At 56.2% G+C, this 22,062-nt stretch overlaps 6 protein-coding genes across 6 annotated transcripts; 5 read left to right on the top strand and 1 right to left on the bottom strand.

Moving 5' to 3' along the window:
- Nucleotides 1-1,306: 1,306 nt before the first annotated feature.
- Nucleotides 1,307-4,857, top strand: LTHEOB_8036 (Importin beta-4 subunit protein; the record flags this gene model as incomplete). Its single annotated transcript, XM_035517469.1, has 4 exons — nt 1,307-1,352; nt 1,406-3,719; nt 3,909-4,648; nt 4,703-4,857. The coding sequence occupies 4 exons, from the start codon at nt 1,307-1,309 to the stop codon at nt 4,855-4,857; spliced, it is 3,255 nt and encodes a 1,084-aa protein (XP_035370583.1).
- A 557-nt stretch (nt 4,858-5,414) lies between these two features.
- LTHEOB_8035 (uncharacterized protein) lies at nt 5,415-7,531 on the top strand (the record flags this gene model as incomplete). Its single annotated transcript, XM_035517468.1, has 2 exons — nt 5,415-6,353; nt 6,545-7,531. The coding sequence occupies 2 exons, from the start codon at nt 5,415-5,417 to the stop codon at nt 7,529-7,531; spliced, it is 1,926 nt and encodes a 641-aa protein (XP_035370582.1).
- Nucleotides 7,532-8,556: 1,025 nt separating this feature from the next.
- LTHEOB_8034 (Glutaminase) lies at nt 8,557-11,102 on the bottom strand (the record flags this gene model as incomplete). Its single annotated transcript, XM_035517467.1, has 6 exons — nt 8,557-8,635; nt 8,714-8,993; nt 9,185-9,393; nt 9,459-10,482; nt 10,544-10,848; nt 10,903-11,102. The coding sequence occupies 6 exons, from the start codon at nt 11,100-11,102 to the stop codon at nt 8,557-8,559; spliced, it is 2,097 nt and encodes a 698-aa protein (XP_035370581.1).
- Nucleotides 11,103-13,613: 2,511 nt separating this feature from the next.
- LTHEOB_8033 (Qde-2-interacting protein) lies at nt 13,614-14,744 on the top strand (the record flags this gene model as incomplete). Its single annotated transcript, XM_035517466.1, has 1 exon — nt 13,614-14,744. The coding sequence occupies one exon, from the start codon at nt 13,614-13,616 to the stop codon at nt 14,742-14,744; it is 1,131 nt and encodes a 376-aa protein (XP_035370580.1).
- Nucleotides 14,745-16,303: 1,559 nt separating this feature from the next.
- Nucleotides 16,304-19,227, top strand: LTHEOB_8032 (Elongation factor TU GTP binding domain-containing protein; the record flags this gene model as incomplete). The annotated part of the gene is made up of 7 exons (XM_035517465.1): nt 16,304-16,385; nt 16,446-16,466; nt 16,523-16,657; nt 16,710-16,817; nt 16,973-17,677; nt 17,730-17,912; nt 18,005-19,227. The coding sequence occupies 7 exons, from the start codon at nt 16,304-16,306 to the stop codon at nt 19,225-19,227; spliced, it is 2,457 nt and encodes an 818-aa protein (XP_035370579.1).
- Nucleotides 19,228-20,423: 1,196 nt separating this feature from the next.
- LTHEOB_8031 (uncharacterized protein) lies at nt 20,424-21,785 on the top strand (the record flags this gene model as incomplete). Its single annotated transcript, XM_035517464.1, has 2 exons — nt 20,424-21,239; nt 21,330-21,785. The coding sequence occupies 2 exons, from the start codon at nt 20,424-20,426 to the stop codon at nt 21,783-21,785; spliced, it is 1,272 nt and encodes a 423-aa protein (XP_035370578.1).
- Between the last annotated feature and the right edge of the window lie 277 nt (nt 21,786-22,062).

The following is a 22,062-nucleotide window of genomic DNA, read 5'->3' as shown; positions in this document are numbered from 1 at the left end:
AAATAGCGCGGGCCTAGTCAGTCAGTTGCGTCAAAATAGACATACTGAAGCCAAATTAAACAACCATACATGGGCTATAGACTCTAAAGATTAGCTCGCCTCGGAGAATTAAGCCCTGCCAAGAGTAGATCGATGCTTCGCTGTGGTGTTTACGAGTCACACTCGTACTCAACATTTCTGCTGGTACAGATGTGCATTGCAGCTGAAGGCTATTTTTGTTATGCTATGGGTGGCTGAAACAATTGTCCGAACGTAAATATAAATTTAGCGGTTATACATTTGGGACTAGACAATAGCATTACTGCCTACAAGTGTTGCTCCTCATAAAGGAAATACAGAGGTAGAGTTTCAAGGTCCTCCTTCGCGTTAGCCTCCGGCTGCAATATTCCTGTTTTTAGCTGATAGTCTGAATCGAACCGACTTCGGGAGGCGCATATAGACTTTGTGGAGCACAGATCAATTAATGTTTGACTCCGTTCACCTGTTCAAGATGAAGTCCCAGCTCGAGAGAGAATCGCAAGCCCTACAGCTCCTACGTTCAAGAATGTTGCTAATCGCATTATGTAAGGCGATGCATGTAATTTTGGAGTTTCGCCAAGTGACCGGGAGCATAGAAGAATGATTAATAATTAAATTGCCGTGCCTTCGCGGTGGTGAGTGGAAACTTCGCTGTGACGTGAAACTACTAGCCCAGAACATTCGCGTGTAAACAACGCGTCCCGACGCGCCACGAGGCAACTACCGAAAATCACACCACACTAGACTACACTGGGGACTGCTGCCTTTCGAGCCCACGAGGTAAGATGCCGGCAAGATGTGCAAGGCCACGCAACTGTTGAGATATGGATGTTGCACGCCGACACGCTCGAGTGCGCGCATTGACCTGCAGAGCGGCGTCCCGCAGCGGCGACGGGATGATCTCATAGGCGTCCTGGCTCGGGCTTGAAAATTCTGGTCGCGGTCGCCACAAAACCGCAACTTTGCTTCGAATCGAAAAAGGAAAAAGAAAACAAAGAGCTGGCACCAGACGCGTCGTGCATAGCCAATTAGAAGTTAGAAGGCCAGCGCGTCTCGTCGGCGCAGAAAATTTTGGCAGCCAGTGAAGATCAGTCGTGAGGGCAGATCAGCCCCGACAGGGTTCGCCGAGACCCTTCGCGTGGCGGTGAGCCCCGGCGTCTGGCAGAATTTCCGCCTCAAAAAAATAATCAACCCCCCACCGCCGTCTTCTTCTCAAGCGTCCGCACTTTCCCTTTACTTTTTGATACCCCTTCTTTTGCTGGCCGTGTCGCTTGCTCAGTCGCCCGCCATGGACCAGCAACAGTTCGTTGGGCTCCTCCAGAGCCTCATGCAGCGTGAGTAAACGCCCCTTCCCCCCGCGCCGGCTCCCGCTCACACAGCACAACAGCCGACACGGATCGTGTCAAGGCCGCGACCGCGACGCTGAACAAGGACTACTACAAGTCCCCTGAGGCGCTCACCACTCTCCTCCAGATCCTCGTCTCCCATGAGGATCAGGCTCTGCGCCAGCTTGCCGCCGTTGAGGCGAGGAAGCTGGTCGGCAAGCACTGGGCCAGCCTCCCTGATCAGCAGAAGCCCGAGATCCGCAACCAACTGCTTCAGTCGACCATGAACCAGGAGGTCACCCTCGTCCGCCACTCCTCTGCCCGCGTTGTCGCTGCGATCGCCAAGAACGACTTGGAAGACGGACAGTGGGCCGACCTGCCGCAGACTCTGCACCAGGCTGCCGGCAGCGATGTCGCGAGGCACCGTGAGGTCGCAGTCTTCATGATCTACACCCTCATCGAGACCATGGGCGACTTGTTCTCCGAGAACTTCGCAGAGCTGTTCAACCTCCTCGGCAAGACCATCAACGACCCCGCCAGCCTTGAGGTCCGTGTCAACACCATGATGGCTCTGAGCCGTGTGGCCATGCTGCTCGACCCTGAGGAGGACGAGCACTCGCTTGAGCTCTTCAACAGCATCCTCCCCAGCATGGTCAAGGTCCTCGAGGACAGCATCGCGTCTGGTGATGAGGACAAGTCCATGCAGGCTTTCGAGGTCTTCCAGACCCTGCTTGGTTGCGAGTCGGCTCTGCTGAACAAGCACTTTGAGGATCTCGTCAACTTCATGAACAACATTGCTTCCAAGCCCGAGATCGATGACGATGCCCGTTCGCAAGCCCTCGCCTTCCTCATGCAGTGCGTGCGTTACCGCAAGCTCAAGGTCCAGGCGAAGAAGCTTGGCGAGAAGCTCACCATCAGCGCGCTCCACATCGTCACCGAGCTGGGTGACCTGTCGAGCGAGGACGAGGAGGTCACTCCGGCCCGCTCCGCCCTTGGCCTGCTCGATATTCTTTCCCAGAGCCTTCCTCCCAACCAGGTCATTGTTCCTCTACTCCACGCCATGGGCAGCTACGTCAACAGCGAGAACCCTGACTACAGGCGTGCCGGTATCCTTGCCCTTGGCATGTGTGTTGAGGGTGCCCCTGACTTCATTGCTACCCAGCTTGGTGAGATCCTGCCCCTGGCTCTTCGTCTTCTCGAGGACCCTGAGGTCAAGGTCCGCGCTGCGGCCCTGAATGGTGTGGCCAGGCTCGCCGATGACTTGGCCGAGGAGATGGCCAAGGAGCATGGCAGGCTCATTCCTGCCCTCGTCAAGAACCTCGATATGGCTGTCGAGGCTTCCCAGGGTCCTCAGGCTGAGCGCGCGCTGGAGATCCTCCGTGGCAGCTGCAACGCCATTGACTCGCTGATCGAGGGCCTGGACGAGGAGGATGCCGCCAAGTACGTTGGCGAGCTCGTCCCCAGGTTCAACAACCTGTTCAACTCCAACGACTTCAAGACCAAGATCGCCTCTGTCGGCGCTGTTGGCTCTGTCGCTGCTGCCTCGGGTGGAGCCTTCCTGCCCTTCTTCCAGGCCACTATGCAGGCTCTTGGTCCCTTCGTCCAGCTCAAGGAGAGCCAGGATGACCTTGATCTGCGTGGTGTTGTCTGCGACTCCATGGGCAAGATTGCTGGTGCGGTCGGCCCTGCTCCGTTCAGGGACTACGTCCAGGATCTTATGCGGGCGTCTGAGGAGGCGCTCAACCTTGACCACCCCCGCCTTCGCGAGACCAGCTACATTCTGTGGAGCACCATGGCCAAGGTTTACGAGGAGGATTTCGAATCCTTCCTTCCTGGTGTTGTTGAGGGTCTTCTCAAGTGCCTGTCGCAGGATGAGACTGACCTTGAGGTTGCTCTTGGTGAGGAGGCCAAGGATCTGATTGGCCAGGAGGTCACTGTTGCTGGCAAGAAGATCAAGGTCGCCGACGCCACCGACGATGACGATGACGACGGCATCATTGACCTGGACGACGAGGATGATGACGATGACTGGGATGACCTCAATGCTGTCACCGCCGTCGCCATGGAGAAGGAGATCGCTGTCGAGGTTATTGGCGATGTCATTTCCTCGACTCGTCACCGCTATGTGCCGTACCTGGCTAAGACCATCGACACTGTCTTGAAGATGGTCCACCACGCTTACGAGGGCGTCCGCAAGTCTGCCATTGGCACTCTCTGGCGCTCGTACGCCACCCTCTGGGGCATGGCTGAGGGCGAGGGCATGGCCAAGTGGAAGCCTGGCCTTCCCCTCCAGATTCAGCCTTCTGACGATCTCGCTAAGCTTGCTCAGGAGGCTATGAACGCCACTCTCGAGATCCTCGAGGATGAGATGGACCGGTAAGTGAAAGACTTTCTTTCTGCAAGAATCATCGCCTCGAAAAGATGACAACACATTCGTTATTACCCAGCTCACTCTGACGCACAAGTTGCGGTTGAAGTGAAAGCGATTCTGTTTCTGATCACATGAACATCACTCCTATTCTCTAGCGTTTTGTTTTGAAAGAGAAAGGCTGACATAATGTTTAGTGGCACCGTCACCGATATCTGCCGTGACCTTGGCGCAACGCTCAAGCTCACTGGCCCGGCCATCTTGGTCAACCAGAACGGCACGGTCATTCCGCAGCTCACCAACCACCTCATCGCTATCCTCACCAAGCGCCACCCCTGCCAGCAGGACCTCGGTGACGAGCTCGATGAGGCTCTTGATGAGTCGTCGGAGTACGACTGGCTCGTCATTGAGGTTGCTCTTGACTGCGTGACCTGCCTGTCGGCTGCCCTTGGTGAGAGCTTCGCCGAGCTCTGGAAGATCTTCGAGAAGCCGATCATGAAGTACGCCAGCGGCCAGGAGTCTGTCGAGCGCAGCAACTCGGTTGGATCCATGGCGGACTGCATTGGCAACATGGGCGCTGCCGTTACCCCTTTCACGACTACCCTCATGAAGCTGTTGGTCCACCGTCTGTCGGACGAGGATCCGGAGACCAGGTCCAACGCCGCTTACGCTGTCGGTATGCTTTGCGAGAAGTCGAACGATGTTCAGGAGATTCTCAAGAACTTCCCGACCATCTTCACCAAGCTCGAGCCGATGCTGCACGAGCAGCAGCAGGCTCGCATGCTTGACAACGCTGCTGGCTGCATTAGCCGCATGATCATGAGGCACCCGGAGCACGTCCCTCTCCAGCAGGTCCTTCCTCGCCTGGTTGAGCTCCTTCCTCTCCGCGAGGACTTTGACGAGAACCAGCCTGTGTACACCATGCTGATGAAGCTTTGTAAGTGCAATATGCGCTCTGATCCAGTTGATGAATTTGCTAACAGGGACACAGACGGCGTTCAGGAGCCCCAGATCCAGCAGCTCATGCAGCAGCTGACTCCCCAGCTGATGCAGGTCTTCGAGAAGGTGCTTGGCCCGCCTGAGGACCAGCTCGAGGATGAGACCAAGCAGCACCTGATCAGCCTTGTTCAGCGCCTGCGCGGTTAAACGAAAAAAGCATGGATATGACGGCTTCTTCTTTTCTGATTTGTTGATACCACTATCGCTGTCTACGGATGGGATGAAAAAGAATGGGTAATGAGTTTGGACAAAAAGGGTTCCGGGGTGTTGTTTGGATGCGATAGATCGCAGTATGAAATAGAGATGACATATACAATATTTCAGAAATCTAGCTGTGCGAAAAGACCGGTGAAGCCACGTTCCATGTTACTGATGGTTCGGAGAAGCATTAGAGATCCGGGCCCGAGGCGGTCAAGGTTCTGCAGGGATGGAGCGCTACCTACGTAAGTGTCGCCTCACCGCCTGCCGGAAGCAGTTGGGGCTTCCGTGCAGGAGCTCGGAGCCTCGAGGGCCGTGCGCCCAAATCAATCTCCAGGCTATCAACATCACAACATTGATCCAACCCGCCTCTTCTCCCCCGCAAAACTCTGACGCCACGAATTTTTCCCCACACCATCGTGAGATCGATCAGTCATTTTCCCATTGATTTATTCTTCCAGCGAAGCTCAAGAAATTTTTAAATTCCTCTCCCGACAGCAAACGCCATGCTCGCTTCTCGCTGGGCCGCCGCATCTGAGCAGCAGAACTCAGCCGCATCGCCGCCGCCACCACCGCCGCAAACGCAATCCCCGCCCGCGAAGGCCGACGACAGCGCATTACCCACGTCCGCGCACCAAGAGACCTCCTCCACGAACGGCGACAACAATGTTTCCACCACCGCGCCGCCGCAAACGGTCGACGTCACCACCGCCACGCCGGACACGGGCTTGTACAGCCCCGACCCCATGATCGACGAGTTCGCGCAGACGCGCGAGGACGACGACCTCTTCGATGACGACTTCACTCCCGTCGCCGGCGAGCCTGTCGTCGAGGTCATCGTGCCCGCCGACCACCACCATAGCGACGAGGACGACCCGGTGGGGCTGCCGCCGCAACAACCTGCTGCTGCGGCTGCTGACGAGCCTGCTGCGGCGCTGCCGCATGATGACGATGCGGTGGCGCCTGAGGTTGTCGCGGCTGCTATTGCGGCGGTGGTCGAGCAGCAGCAGCAGCAGCCGGTGTCGGCGCCGGCGCCGGCGCCGGCGCAGAAGGCGCAGCAGGGGGGCGCGCAGCCGCAGCAGCAGCAACAGGCGCGGGCACAACAACATCAGCAGGGCGGTGGAAGGGGTAATGCGAGGGGTGGGCGCGGCGGTGGTGGTGGTGGACGTGGCGGTGGGCACAGGAACAGAGGCGGGTTGCTGGGCGCATCGCAGCATGCGCCGGATAGCAGGAAGTCTTCAGCGGCATCGGCGGCGGCGGCGCAGCAGCAGCAGCAGCAGCAGCAGCAGCAGCAGCAACAGAAGGAGGCGAATGGGGAGGCGGTGACGAAGAATGAGGCTGAGGATGGCGATGCGGAGGCAGGGTTGGAGAAGCAGCCGCCGAAGGGGCCGAAGAAGGAGGGTTCTGTGCGAGGCGATAGGAGTGCTACGGGCGGTATCAGGAAGGTGAGTTTGTTTGTTTGCTGCGCTATTCTTTCTCGCGCTTCTTTTCCCCCCAACACGACGACAACGATGCGCTGTATCAGCGATGCATAATGCAACCCCCAGTCTGCCCCCACTCCCTCCCCCCACACCAACATCACAACCACCAATAAAAAGAACCCGCCCTTTGTCTAACCCCAGCACGAATGAAACAGGCCAAGCTCACCGAAGAAGAGCTCGAAGAGCGCATGTCGGCCATCAAGCTCAAAAACGCATCTCTGACGGCTGCACACGCTCGCGCCGAGGCCGACCAGGCGCGTTTTGAAGAACGCGAGGCCGAAGCCGCGGCGAAGGCGCGTGCCCGCCAGAAGCAGGAGCGCCAGAACCGCCAGCAGATGATGGGCGAGCGCGAGCGCAACCGCCAGCGCAAGCTCAACGCCGTCCAGGGCCGCGAGTGGGACGCTGACAAGGACGAAGGCTTCGGCGGCACGGGCGACCGCAGCGGTGGCCGCGGCGCCAGGCGTGGCGCGCACGGCGGCGTGACCGGTCTCTCCCCTGCCGCTGCTGCTGCCCGATCCCCGTCGGCGAGGAGGGGCGGAGCGGAGGGCGAGGGCAGTGAGGGCGGGGCGGGAGGCTTCGCGGATGACTGGGGTGACGCATCCGCCACCGCTCCTTCAGGCGGCAGGGGTGGCGAGCGGCGCAGCCGTAGCAGGCGGGGCGGCGGAAGGAGGGGTGGCGGCGGCCGTGGCGGAGGTGGAGCTGGTGACCAGCATCATGGGGGACGCAAGGCCTCGTCATCGTCTCACGCGCCGGGAGATCATCACCACCATCAGAAACACCAGGGCCCGCCTCCCACGGCCGCGGACTTCCCCGAACTGCCGGGCTCGTCCTCGTCCAATAACGTCCCCGCGGCAGCAGCAGCAGCGGGTGGAGACGAAACGGCCGCGGCCGCTGCCCCGCAGTTGTCCTTCCCCAATGCTAGTAAGAAGACCATGGCTGCGGCCGCGGCGGCCGCCGCCGAGCCCGTGGGCTCGGGTACTGCAACTAACGGCGCGGCTGGTGAGACCGGTGCCACTACTGCTGCTGAGAGCGACAAGGATAGGCCTGAGCCGCCCAAGCGCGTGGAGAGCTTCGGTCTCAGCGCCGTACTGGGCCCGCAGACGGGCGAGAAGAAGTCGTGGGCTGATCAGATCGATGACTGAAGGGATGGGATGTAAATGATCCGAAAAAAGGGAGGCGATGGTGTGGGACTTTTGGGTTTTTTTTTGCTTCGCGTTCAAGCTTTGGAGGGGCTCATTGCTACGTGTCGTGTCTAGTCTATGTTTCATCACCTGTTCAGAGCATTGTTGCTGTTGTTGTTGGAAAAAAAGAGAAAAGAACCCGGGGCGGTTTACTTGGTTTACCCATTTTCTCCTTTCCTCGTGGTGTTTTTTTTTTTTTTTTTTGGCTCTCCTACAGTAACCGCGGTCTTGCATGGTGTTTCATTCGGACGAGAGAAAACTCCTTTCTCTTTTCCCTGTCTCTCTCATTTCTGTTTTTTCTGTCTCATTGATACTGTTCAGATACCAGATTGGATAACTCACGATGGGTCGTGCTGGGAGAAGAGTTTGTATGAAAACATTTGCGTCTTTGTCATCACCACGAGACGCAATTTCACTGGGAAGGAGGATAGCATGGTGTTGGAGGCCACAGAAAGTTGTGTTTGTGAAGTCATTACGCGCTGTTTTGTCTCAATTCTTTCATCGTTTTTCGAGTCGTTGATCTTTGGTGTTGAGAAGCATGGCGGGAGTCAGATGTGCACATAAGAATGCATGGGACCTGCTTTCTCGGAAAGAATACAGGCTCTCACTAGTGCAGCGCAAGAATATTGCGTGGAAGAAAAAGTAAGAAGAATGTGCACTTGTATGGATCTATCCTCTAGTAATTACTCGAGATATTAACTTAGCAGTTATCCTTCCATCTCTTCCTCTAGTGACAAGGCGTCGCGGCCTTCTCTCTGTATCTCTTTCTCTCTAGTCAGGTCTTCCTTCAAAACAACAAATGAAACGAACACCGAAACCGGGCGTTCGTTGGTATATGTACACATTACTCATCAAGCGAGTGGTATTTTTCTTCAAAAGTGTGAGAGGAACACTCGTGAAGAGGGGGGTTTCATGTCATGCAGTAAAAATTCGTAACGTTATAAAAAATGCGGAAAAGGGAAACGGACACGAACGGCTCTCTACGCTCATTTGTTGTTGAGCAGCAGCAGCGCGAACGTGCCGCCCATGACCGGACGTGCGACGAAGGTGATGCCGCTCGGGTAGCTGTAGGTGCACATGGTCAGCGGGATATTCATACGGAAAGCGACGAAAATGCGCTGTAGGGAGAAAAGGGAAACTCACTTTCCGGTCTCCGTCTCGTAGAGATCGGTCAGGGCGCGGTTGGTAGGCGACTCGTTGATCCACTTGGCAATGTCGGAGTGGAACATGTCGCGCGTCTCCTGCGAGGCGATGGCGGCGACGAACATCTCCCAGTCGGTCTTGGTGTAGCTGTTACGCGTGTCAAGCGGCACGCCGTAGGTGCGCTCGACCGTCGGGTAGAAGGCGCTCTGCTGGTCGTAGATCACTTGCGGCACCAGGTTCAAGCTGAGCTCGCTGTCGGCGTACAGGTTGTACAGCAGGCCTAGGATTTCGCATTGCATTAGTTCAGATGTCTCGGCTTTCATAATTATCGTGGCTGGCGTGTGCTTTTTCTTGTGCGAGGGTCTCGGATACGAGCCGCTCGGGTGACTTGCATTCCGTGCGGCTGGCGTAGCGCCTGCCGCGCGGAAGGCTTGCATTGGTGGCTGGGTGGCTTCAAAGGGTTAAACGTACCGTGCGAACCCGCATCGTTGTATGCAAGGTTGGTGTGCGCGGGCGTGTTGCCGTCCTGGGGCACGACGGCGAGCTTCTGCCACTGGTCGATGTAGCTGGTCGCAGTGTCGTGGTCCGTGGAAGACTCGTCGGAGTGGCCGGTCAAGTCGGCGATCTTGGACATGGCCTCGATGCCGATGATGCCCTTGAGTGCCAGGTTCGTCTGGTTGCTAAATTCAAATTGCGCGATTAGTTTTCTTCTTGGCGATGCATTGGATTTCAAGGGGAAACTCACGCAAGCGTGCCGGCAAAGTCGTCGGTTGAGAGCTGGTTGTTGGGGTACAGGGCCTCATCAACCAGGAAAGTGGTCCACTGACGAAGGATGTCGTAGTGCGTGTTCAGGTAGTCGAGATCCTGAGTGCGCTGGTAGTATGCAAGGACCATGATGAGCATGTTGCCGCACTCCTCGAGAGGCATGGGCTCATCGTTGCCGTCCGGATGACCAGTAGCGTTCGGGTAGTGCGCGCCGAGGTCGTGGATCGCGTAGTCATTGGGGTACTGGCCGGATTCCTGGTTCTCAAACAGGGGCGCCATGACCAGCTTCAACAGCTCGGGGTTGGTGTAGAGGAACAGCGGGTGGGCGGGGAAGATGACATCCACGGTGTTCATGTTACCGTTGGAAGAGATCTCCTTGAGGAACGCCCAGTGCTTGTCCTTAGTACCGACGAGCTGGATAGACGCAAACACCTGGCGAACAGACAGCGAGGTGATGGTGAGGTAGTCCTGACCGGCGGCACCAATGGCGTCGCTGGAAATCTTGTTGTCCAGCTCGGTAGACTTGTCAGAGGAAGTGCTGTAGTCCTTGTGGAAGAAACTGAGAGCAGCGACATCATCACTGAAGTAGTCTAGCCAAAGAGATTGACGGGGAAGGTAGCCATCGGAGCCAGCGAATTGAATAGCGTCTTGCTGGCAAAGACCAATGGTGAACAGCGTGTTGACGGCGTTGGTGTTGACGGAGCCGAGGTCAACGGCGAAACCCATCACAGGCCAGTCGTTGTTCACAGCACGGAAGTTGGTGTCCTTGGTATTCGACAGCTTGCCGTTGCTTACGAACTGCGAACGAACATCGTCATCGGAGCCAGACTGGAAAGTAAGGCCGTCGACAGCATCAGTGGCGTAGTACCAGTTGCCCCATTCAGCTTGGTCAGCATTCTCAGAGAAGGCCTGCTGAGTCTGCCTGTACACCTTGTGGTACGCCAGATCACCAGAGGTATCGTACTCCCACTGAGCAACCTGGCTACGGTCACCCGTGACCCATTCTGTAAAGCGAGGGTTAGCGGGATGGGTGATTTGTTGAGAGCGCAGGAGTTGGATGCTTACCGGCGGAGATATCGGAGTAGAGCTGCACATCGTGCTCAGAGCCGTCAATTGACGAGACCTCAACGTTAAGGTAGGCGAAGACCAAAGACTGGCGCTGGAAATCATCCGGGGTGATGGGAGAGAGGAAGGTGATGTTCATGGCAACCTTGCCGCCGACGTTCATGTTGAAGATACTCCTGGTAGAGGTGTACTCGTAGGAGTTCTGATCAACGACGGCAGGGCCATTCGCGCCGAGAGGGTCACCCATCCACTTGTAAGCGGTGCCGTCAACCCTAATCATACCGCCCCAACCGGTAATCTGGTTGCTGTATGGAGAGTGAGCGCCGAGCTACAGCTGTCATAGAATATGTTCAACGTACCTCCAGTGTACCGGCCATTGACCGGCAAGATAGCCTCCATTGCCGCCGTCACTGCCGGCATTAAGCCAGGCGTTAAGGTAGGGGGACTTGACGGCTAGGGGAATGGCCGGCGGACGGGCAGGATTGAAGGAAGAAGTGGACTGTCCTTGCACAGACACAAGGCCTGCGAGGCAGGTTGCCAGAAAATAGAAGGAGACCATGGTGCCTGCGTCCGAGCCGGGGAAGGTAAGTGATGGACAGGTGGGTGCTGATTTTCACAGGGCGAAAGGCAGTTTTATACGAAGGGGGTAGGCGGCGGAGATTGCATGGGTAAGCATGGTTCTCCACACAACGGGTATTGGGGCCAGCGAACGGACCCAGGGGACCACAACACATGATGTCAGGGTCCTGGTGTGCAGGCAGTCAATGGCATCTAGTCTCATGGCCTTGACTTAGGCCCTTCACGAGGGCGCCACGCTGCTAGCACATGGCCCGGGAACTGCCCAAAAGGACAAGCTCGCGGGGACAACGCCAAAGCCGAGCACTCCGCGCTTGGCAAAGGAATAGCGGCTCTGGGGTGGGACGGGGGCCACATGAGCAGTGAGGTTGTATGCAAGAATGAAAGCTCACCGGTGTGGCGGAGACGGCACCCTACGCCGGCGGACGGTCGGGGAGAGCAGCGGTGAACAAGATACAACGACGGACAGCGGGCAGGGCAAGGACGGAGACTTGGCAGCAGGCGGGCCGCCAGCGGCGGGATAGGGGCGATGCTCGGTCAGGAATCCCTACAGGCAGACATGGAACAGCCATGGCAGCATCCCCTGCGGGTCGGAACGGGTGTAACGCTGGGGTATTAGGGAGCCTGTGTGACGGCGCGCATGCTCGCACAAAGTGATCAGGACTCGGCGCGTCTGACACGTTGATCGGGCCGCGTGATGGGCGGGCGATCTGGTAGGGCGCCGCGTCTGGTGACCAGCAACAGCGTCGTCCATAGTGGTTCCGACGGGCGGGGGGAAAGAAGTCCGATCCTGCGTGGAAATGGGTCTCGAAGCAAACAAATGACTAGCATGCGACAGGGATTTTAGATGGCTATAGGCAACCCTGAGCAACGAAAGCTGAGATCTCCACCTGGATGCAACAGCAGGGTTCTGCTGCGTCAGCCAGTCGGGGCCGCTTGCAGCGCCATGACCGAAGCGCATGGGGTAGCGCACAGCTGGTCGGGCGAAGTCGGCGGCGGCAAAGGCAGTGCTGTATTTTGTCTTGAGGCGTTCGGGGTGCCTTACGCGGGGGGAATGGAAGCGTCAGATGTGCGGAGCTTAGTGGGAGATCACAGCGCTAGGCCCCGCAGTCTCTCAGGTGGCGCACGTGAGCAAAAGACGTTTGCGGCGCGTGCTGCAGTGTCCCTGCAAGCGGACAATATCGCGGTACGCGGCAATAACAGCGCACGCGGCTGTGGGCGCAGGGCGCGTGGCGGAGTGGCGGAGTTTGACGTGTGTTCGAGAGGACGCCATGTTGGACGAAAGGCTGTTGAGCATGCTGATTCGTTGCCGGGGAGCATGCGCTCGGATGCACTCGTCGCACGGCCCAGGGCTGCACCGGCTCCCATGATCCGGGTCCGCAGGGAGATCGTGCTGCCAGTAATCCTTCTGTACAATAGAAAACAATGGGAAATTGCATTGTCCTAAGCTTGGGCGAATCGTCAGAGGCGCGTGCTCGCAAGCGCCTGCCGCAGCCACCGCGCGCATTGTCTTCAAGCCTTCCGCCCCCGGCCAAGGAGCGCTTACTGTAAGCCTCATCGCAGATCGTCGAATCCTGCAGGACATTGGGCTTCGGCGCCGCCAGGGTCCGCGTCGCTGTCAGAACTTCTGCTCAGGTACCACGGTCGAGACGCCTCTCCATGGCCCCGCTCTTGCAGGTGCAGCCGAGACCGGTCAATAATGATGCTATGGATGAACTGGCGTGCTGCTGCCGGCTCCATTGCGGGCCTTCCGAGCGCCCTTGCATCATGCAACGGGCTGCGCATAATCATGGCGCAGTCCCGCCCGAATGAGAATTTTTATGTGCCTGACTGCTGCCAATTTGCGTGCTGACGGCGGCTGTTGGTCCCCCTGGTCCGTGCCTGAAGAGCCGGGCGAATGAAGTTGTCGACGAAAGTTGTCCGATAAAGCGTATTACGAATTTAGAAACAGCCCCTACAATACGACTTGCATGCCGTCAAACTCTCTGAAATTGGCCTTTTCCCGGGTCCGCAAGGTAGGCGCCATTCCATCCAAGGTCGACGGCGACGCGTTGAGAAAAAAAGTGGATCAAGAGCCGATAGGTGGGCGAGCATTGTGGCGACATCCGGCGTCCGATCCAATGATGACGGCCAAGAGTCATGAGCGGCTCCTCCTCATGCAAGGGCGCGCGGAACCACGTAAAAACAATGCATGGTGATGGCGAAAATGTAAACGGCCGTCAGAAGTTGCTCGGAAGCCATGATGACTTCCGGCCGTTTTTCCGAGCCGCGCCTGCTGAATTGGAAGCGGCACGTGCGTGCCTGCCTTTCCATCGCATCCGCACCCAACTTCCTGTTCGGTGTGGCGACGCTGCCCCCAATGCACCGTCTTCGCCGTGGCTTGGTCTCTAGGATCGTCCTCATCAATCCACCACGCTCCGCCACTAGACTTCCGATGCGCCAGTTTCATCCCGGGGCACCGAGGCGGATGACCTCTGACACTGGTCCAGCTGAGATGTCCACCCGGCAGCCTTCTTCCAAAAAGGCAGCGGAGGAGACTCCGCGCCCGGCCAAGCGGTCGAGATACGAGAGGAAACAAGACCAGATGCATCCAGCAACACTTTCTCTTCTGCGCCAATATCTTGGACTCGAGGACAAGACTAATTCAGTCTTCAACTCCGCCACGCCGCTCGATCCGGTCTTTATTGCCATAGATGTTGAAGCGTTCGAGTATGCAACGCAAAAAGTCACCGAAGTTGGCATCGCCGTACTCGATACACGCGAATTGCCTGCCTTTCCCAATGCTTCGGCTTCGGAATGGGCTGAAAAGATCCGCACCCACCACCATATCATCCAGGAACATAGGCATCTTCGTAACAAGAGATTTGTCAAAGGCTGCCCCGAAAACTTTATGTTCGGTGAAAGTAACGTCACGCCGTTGATAAAGATGAGGGACATCCTGAAACTAGCCTTCACCCCTGCGGATCCGAGTGCCGGCGAAAATTGTCTCCGCAACGTCGTTCTAGTCGGTCATGACGTACGGGGAGATCTCAATTGGATTGCCAAGCTTGGTTACTCTATCCGCACAACGAATCCGCCCATCGGCCTTGTTGATAGCCAAAAGATTGCGAAAGCTCTCAAACTGCCAGAGGGTCTGGCGACTCTGGTGAATGCCCTCGGAGAGCACCCCGAGTTTCTTCACAACGCCGGTAATGATGCGTACTGGACCATGCAGTCGGTACTCCTCTTGGCTTTGTATGGCTCGGTACTCCCGGAACCGCCCAGCATGGAAAACGCTCGCCAAATCCGAGAGAAGCAGATCCAAGCCGCGAAAGAGAAGAGCGACAGGCTTAATGCAGAGGCTAAAAGGGTAAGGGAAGAGAAGGAAGCCAAGGAGAAGGAAGCGAAGGAAGCGCTGGACCGCCAAGGCGAGGGGCTTCACGACGTCAGTACCAAAGACCTGCCAAAAGTCAAGGCGGCTCAACCCCGGCAGGTCAAAGGAAGAAAATCAGAAGAAGCCAAGAAGCCTAGATCTGTTCCGGGAGAAGGAGCCGAGCCCAGTAGCTCCGGGACCAAGAAGACTAGACGTCGGAGTCGCAAAGCCAAGATATCTACTAAAGACTTGAACTACACTGGTAGTCATTAAGAGAACCATTGAACAAAAAGGCTCTCTAATTATCATTGGTAATGGTTTGAAAATTCTCCGTGGCCACCCTTGAGCTTACTCCAATTCAGATTCAGCAGAGAATGGTGATATTGCACAGTGAGGACGGAGTGTCGATACTATCTCGGCATTTACAGAAAGGTCAAGGCCTCCAAGCGGGAGCGGCTCGTACTCCCGGTCCACAGCGGGCCGCTCGTATCTTCTCCAGATAACATCTCCCGCTTAGGGAGATCCCCGATGTCGCAAGTCCCGCTCTGTCTAGACCTTTTTTTCTTACTGGTGGCTACGGCAGCATTTTTTCAATCCATGTGACCCGACTAAAGAGATGCAGTTGCGGATGATGGACGGTAGGCGCTTCCTTGGTATACATGTTGCAACCGGCCGTCAGTGACCCCGCCATTACCGCAGCTCTGCAGGGCCGAAAGGAGCAAGCGTCGAATGTTTTAGGTAATGGACGAATGCAGCCGAGGTCATTTGACCGAGCCGAAATCTGGGGCCGGGGCAACGCCGCGTGGGGAGCGGTGCAACAAAAAGTCGGGGGCGGCGAAAAAAAACCCTGATCAGCCCGAGGCGGCGTGACTATGAGGAAAGCCGAGCCAGACAATGTTCGGTACATGGGATTGCACGTAGGTGGACGCATGACCAGCACATTGCGCCTGGGAATCGCGCCGCGTACCAGAGATCATCGCTTTGATGGTTCACCGCACCTGTCGGTCTTGCCTCATTCGGTAGGTAGCCACGCTTGGCTACCGTAACATCGTCGGTATGACAGACCCTGGCAAAATTTTCGATGCGACTCCGCATGGTGAGGGGCCGAGGAGCAATTGAGCTGCTTGTGAATGAGGAATGCGGGGCCGAGCGAGTTCAGCTCAACAGCAGACATCGTTCCTCCAGAGCAAACATAGAATGGCCTTTGACTGTTTGCTTTGCTTCTTACCATACAATCTTTTCTTCCTGCTGCACTACATGCACCTCCATTCCTCACATGAAATCAGATTCCCAGCTCAAGCTTCACTCCAACGTGATAGTGATTTGGTTTGGGGTTCTAACTGTCTGAGACTCGGACAATTGCAGGAACGGGTCAACCACACCGTTGTTCTTTCCTTCTGCAGTGGGCAATGGCTGCAGGTTAAACTCCAATATTCCCCGGCAAAATTACCTTGAAGGAGAACCCACGAAAAAACGAATGCCGACAACTCTACGGAGATTCTTTTAGTCTTGCGAAAGTGAGGGCTGAGTGCGCATCTAACGGACTCAGAGAGCAATGGATTATTTCAGTACTTAAAAACCATCCGAGCAAAAGCTTAATTGTATGGTATCTCAATAGTGAGCGAATCAAAGTTGTGGTGATTTGAAGCCTTATCGATAAGCTCGCCAAGCAAATTGGATGGATGACGATGACTGCGCCCCACCACGCTCGTACCTGTTCAAGCCCAAGCCCCGCGCTGTTTAACTTTTGACTGCGAGACACGCGCAATATATGAGCCCGCCTGCGACTCTAACTCCCCTCGTACAACTTGACTACCGACACAGCCGCGAACATGTCGCACCGCAGAGTGAAAGACATCGCCTACGACGATGAAGACATCTACGACGAAGACGATTACGACGAGGGCGAAGAAGGTTTGGCGGCACACCACATTCAGACTTTGGTCGGCCTATGCTGACCACCGACTCCTGTAGAGTTGACCGAGGAGGACAAAGGTTTGCGATCCCGCCCCCCGCCTGCGACGCGTCGCGACTGATGCGCCGCCCGCCAGAACAAATGCGCCAGGGCACCATAAAAGTCAGAGAAGCGCTGGGTGCCGAGTACTCCAATATATCGAACAAGCAGATAGAGGAGGCTCTGTGGAACTACTACTACGATATTGGGAAGTCGGTCACGTATCTGAAGAGTGAGATGTCCTTCGGCGCATTTCTGGCTGCTTGTGGCTGACGCGCGCGTAGACGCCCACAAGCCCGCGCAGCCCAAGAAAGCGAAGCAGCCTTCTCGGTTCGACCAGGCAGCAGCAGCGGGAGCGGCTGCCGCGAAACCGCAGCCCAAGAAAACAGCTGGTGAGTGCACTTTCTCTCGCGTACCTCCCCCCCTTCCCGCCCAGAGCTGTCCTCCACTGGCCGTCATGTAAATATCTCGGATATACCTACCATGTAAGGCCCAAACAGCATCCCATACTTTTCAACAATATTCTCTAAGAGGTTACGCAAAACAGACCCCTCCGTGGCCTTTCCGCTCCCAATGTTCCTTCCGACTATGCGCACAGGTCGGGCGTCTACGGACTTCTTTGCCGATACCCCTTGGCTCAATGTTCCCGCCCACCGTCTCGGGAAGCTTGCAGAAGTTCACACGGCACCGCGGGGCTATCTTCTCGGTGGTTCTTCCAAGCCTTCGAAGCTAGCTGCTCTGGCTGCTGCCAGGAAGAAGAAGCAGGAAGAGGCCAAAGCCAGCGCCCCCGTCTCGTCCGCCGATGCCGGAGAGCCAGCTCAGGACAAGGCCATTGCCCTCTTGGACAGGCTCAAGACCAAAACCGAGACACCGCCCAAGGACCCGTCGCCAGGACCGAGCGTACTTTCTGAGAAGACAAACGTAGAGGAAGAGGAAGCAAAAGCGCAAGCAAAGCCCCGCGCGTACCCCATCCGCAGGAAAAAGAGCCCCAGCCTTGTTCGTGAGGAGCCAGTCGTTGAGCCAGAACCCCTGCCAGAACCGGAGGAACAACCAGCCACCAAAAGGGTCAAACTCGAGGACGTTTTGGGCACGCCATCCACCTTTGCTACTTCTATGTTTGGTCCCAGGCCTGGAGGACAGCTCGATCATTCCATGTTTCCGTTGCCGTACACGTCTTACCCGGAGTATGCTAAAGCCAAACCTTTTGCAGGTCCAAGCCCAGATGACGTTGTGCTGAACGCGCAGGCCAAAGGTGCGATCCGCGCATGATTTCCTAGGACCTGACCGGATACTAATGTGACCAGGTGCCAAAAAGAAGCAGAGTCAAGCGAAGGACGCCAAGGCCAAGGATGAGGCCAGCGGCATCAGTGAAGGTGTAGAGGGGATCAAGATCGACGACGCTCCGCGGGTCAAGAGCAAGAACTTGAACGTTCTCGAGGAGTACGAGAAGTCAAACATGAAGAAGTCGGCGAACTTTGTAGTCATTGGTAAGTGAAAGAGTGATACAATGGTGCCCTGCCACTATTGAGAAGTGGCAGGGTACGTGATGCAGATCGGGGTTGCTGAAACAATGATTTAGGTCACGTCGACCACGGAAAGAGTACCCTTATGGGTCGTTTACTCTATGATCTCAAGGTCGTCGACCAACGTTCTGTGGACAAGCTCCGGAAAGAGGCACAAAATATTGGCAAGTCCTCATTCGCTCTCGCCTGGGTCATGGACGAAACCTCCGAAGAACGGTCTCGAGGCGTTACCGTTGATATTGCAACCAACACTTTCGAGACGGAGAAGACGAAGTTCACGATCCTCGATGCACCAGGCCACAAGGACTTCGTGCCGAACATGATCGCAGGAGCAAGTCAGGCAGACTTCGCAGTGCTCGTCATCGACGCCAGCACCAACAGCTTCGAATCCGGCCTGAGAGGCCAGACCAAGGAGCACGCCCTCCTCGCCCGCAGCATCGGCGTCCAGCGCCTCATCGTCGCCGTCAACAAGATGGACACCATCTCGTGGTCAAAAGACCGCTTCGACGAAATATCGCAGCAGATGTCGGCCTTCCTCACCACGGCCGGCTTCCAGAGCAAAAACATCGCCTTCGTCCCCTGCGCCGGCCTCACCGGCGACAACATCGTCCAGCCCCCACCCACAGAAGCCGCGTCCTGGTACACCGGTCCCACACTTGTCGCCGAGCTCGAGGCGTCGGAGCCTAGTAAGCGCGCCATCGACAAGCCGCTGCGCCTCACCATCGGCGACGTCTTCCGCGGCGGCATCACCAACCCGCTCTCCGTCTCGGGCCGCATCGACGCCGGCGCCCTGCAGGTCGGCGACCACCTCGTCGTCATGCCGTCGGGCGAGTCGGCCTACATTAAAGGCATCGAGGTCGACAACACGGGCGAGCCCGCCGACTGGGCCGTCGCCGGCCAGATCGTCACGCTGCACCTCGCCGAGATCGACCCCCAGCACCTGCGTATCGGCGACATCGTGTGCCACGCCTCCGCGCCCATCAAGAACATCAAGATTTTCACGGCGAAGATCCTCGCGTTTGAACACGTCACGCCGATGTACGTCGATGTGCTGAAGGGCCGCCTGAACGTGCCTGCCCGCATCAGCCAGCTTGTTGCGGTGCTGGATAAGGCGAGCGGCGAGCCGACGAAGAAGAAGCCGAGGATCGTGCAGCCCGGCGCTGTTGCGAGGGTCGTCGTCGAGTTGACGCAGGCCGTGCCGCTCGAGCCGCCGTCGAGGGTCGTGTTGAGGAGTGAGGGGAGCACGGTTGCGGCGGGGTTGTTGGAGGAGGCGTCGTGAGGGGGGTGGGGAATCTGTGGTGGTGGTGGTGATTTTGGTTATGATAGAGGTGAATGAAATGAAATAACTTTTCGGATTTGAACGGTTGTGTGGTTTGTTGTGACTTGTGAATGTGAGGTGAATGTTTTTGGTGGATTTTGGGCTGAAAGTATTGATCACAGTGGTGAGAAAAGTGCCCTAAAGGTAAAGGTGGGTCTGTGGAACGATGCCGTTTGTGGTCAGTATGATTTAACCGTAAGATGACGTGATCTTGGTCTTTAAAGTGTGTTTTACTGTTGTTTAACACAGCAGTGCCATTCACCCACCCCAGTTGGAATGGATCCTTGGGCCCTAGCAATCTTTGTGGGGAACAAACTCGATCAATGTAAGCAGTGGAAGATACTGTCCGAACGTGGAAGCGTGAAGATTATTTCTAAATTTATGCCCAGGCAATTGCCTCAACTACCCACGACACGGCGATGACAGAAGTCTGGAAAATAAAGCCTTTTGTTTGTGATACCTCGTTTTAATGGCTGGCCGCAGCGATTATCTTAGCAAGCAAGCTAGCTGCAGCAAACAATGCGGGCGCTTTTCTAAATGAAGTAGAACTGCTGAAAATCCTTCCACCTTGGCAATTGAAGGATCACCAGGCAAACGCATAACAAGCTGTTCCAGTGTCTTATTAAATATCCGTCAATTCCAGAGAAAGGCTCCTCTGCTACTCTCTAACCTCTCCATCTTCGAAGACCTTCCGTGGGGCAAGAAGTGTATGGCATTTTGAATTGGCTTTGTCCGTCGCTTTGTCATTACACTGTCACTAAATTACCTGTCGCACTCGCATTGGAGCTTGAACGACGAAGAAAAAACATCAGAGCGATACCGCAGATCTCTCAGCCCCGGCCGGCTCGAAATCCTGGACCACAGACGATACTAAGAGACAGGCGAGTACGGAGACAGACACCGACGACGACGCCTCTCGGGTGTCCACATCTGGTTCCCCGTCCAACCACCCGAAAGATCCGCTCAGCACCTCTTCAAAGGATCTCCCGAAGCTCAACGGAAACCAAAGCGAACGTAGTAAATCGAAGATGAGCATGCTGAAAGAGTGGTGGGTTTTAGCGGGCCTCTCCCTCAGTATCAACTGTCTGATCGGGGTTGTCATGCTCGCGCTCGCGCTCGAGCTTGAATTTATTCCGATCTCCGCCTGGAACTTTCCAATGGCACCCGGCACAGTCATATCCACTCTTATGACAATCGCCCAGGTCTCAATGTTCCCGCTCATGGCAGAAGGCTTAAGCTTTGCATCGAGATACAGGCTCAGTGCTCGACTTGCCTTCATATCATTTGGAGTTTTCTTCGGCGTTGCAGCGCTTGCAACTTTTCAATTTGCTCAGCAGATACTATCATTCGATCTCTGTGACAACGTTCGGACTAAACCACCCGGTACAGCTGCGACCATTACGGTTACCGACACTTACTATCCCCGAGACTCCTGTGTAAGCGACCAAGAGATACTCACAGCCTGGGCTGCTAGTGGGTATGGCGATGATGTAAGCGACTTGGAACAATCTCTACAGTCCAAGTGCATCGACGCAAGCATAAGGAACGCTTTCCACACCGGCCTCTTTGACCTCAACGCTAGCTTCGAGAACTATTGTCCAGGGATGATCTGTACCTGGCCTGACTTCACTACGCTCGGTATCTGCAGCGAGTGTGCAGATGTGACGAGGTTTACTCAAGTTTGGTCAGCCGTCAAGGGAATGTGGGACGGCAGTGTACTTCTCACTACGCCCAAGGGACCGGGGTTGTTGATCCTCGACGCACCTGGCGGAACCAAAGATCCTATGGGAAGGTTAGGGAGCGAGGTAGCAGTGTCTGCGAGAAAGGATATCGACAAAGATGCTGCCGTGATTCTTGACTTCGCCTACGCGCAAGAAATCCCGGAGGCCGTATTCACCGGAGGAGAAACACCTTACGTTGTCACCGAATGTCAACTGAAATGGTGTGCCAAGGTATTCAGAGATGTCAAGAGTGTAAGTCCATTTTCCTACGTTTCCATCCGCCTTCTCTTCCGATAGCGCTGGACAATCCGCCAACACCTCTGTTCTCATCGTCTTTCTCAGGTGAATCGCTCGATGCAGTACAACGTCACAGACCTCCAGCTTCAAACAGTCGACCCTCCAGACTATGGCTGTGATGTCACACACTGCCTCTCGCCGAACACCACCACCACCACCATACCACCATTTCCTTATCCCCACAGCCTCCCCGATATAACCTTCCACGTCCGCGACTCCGACAGCCGCACTCTCGCCTCAGTCCTCATTAATGAGATGCACAATGACGATGCCGGCAACAGTAATAGGATGCTGCTGTACCACCCGACTAACGTCTCCGCCGCCGCTGGCCGCATTGCCGCTGCGCTGACTGACATTGTCCGCCGCAACGGTGATCTGGTCATTGGGGAATACTCCTATGGGGGCGACTGCGTTGTGGTGGGGTGGTACTGGGTGTGGTTGGTGGATGGGTTCGTCTTGCTGCAGCTGCTGATGCTGCTCTGTGCGTTGTGGCGACGGTGATGGTGGTTAGTGCTGCGGTATTTGGCGGTACGGGATGCGGGAGGTCTTCGTTCTTGTTATTCTTACTGCGCGGATTGGGAGGGCTCAGGGCGGAAGGGAATGGTGGTGGCGAGTTGAGGGAAGAGTTGTTGTGTAACACTGGTGTGTTTCTCCTGTATAACAGTCGTGAATCATCGTTCTTGGACACACCTTTGAATTCGACACTTGAGAACAGCGCTAAGACCAGTATCTATCGAAAGCCCTCAATTCCCATTTGACATAGCCCATAGAGACCAGA

The sequence above is a fragment of the Lasiodiplodia theobromae genome (genome assembly GCF_012971845.1).
Source record: "Lasiodiplodia theobromae strain AM2As chromosome Unknown scaffold_25, whole genome shotgun sequence".
Classification (NCBI taxonomy): Eukaryota; Fungi; Ascomycota; class Dothideomycetes; order Botryosphaeriales; family Botryosphaeriaceae; genus Lasiodiplodia; species Lasiodiplodia theobromae.
Note: the sequence above shows the minus strand (reverse complement) of the source record. Positions and strands in the feature narration are given on the sequence as shown.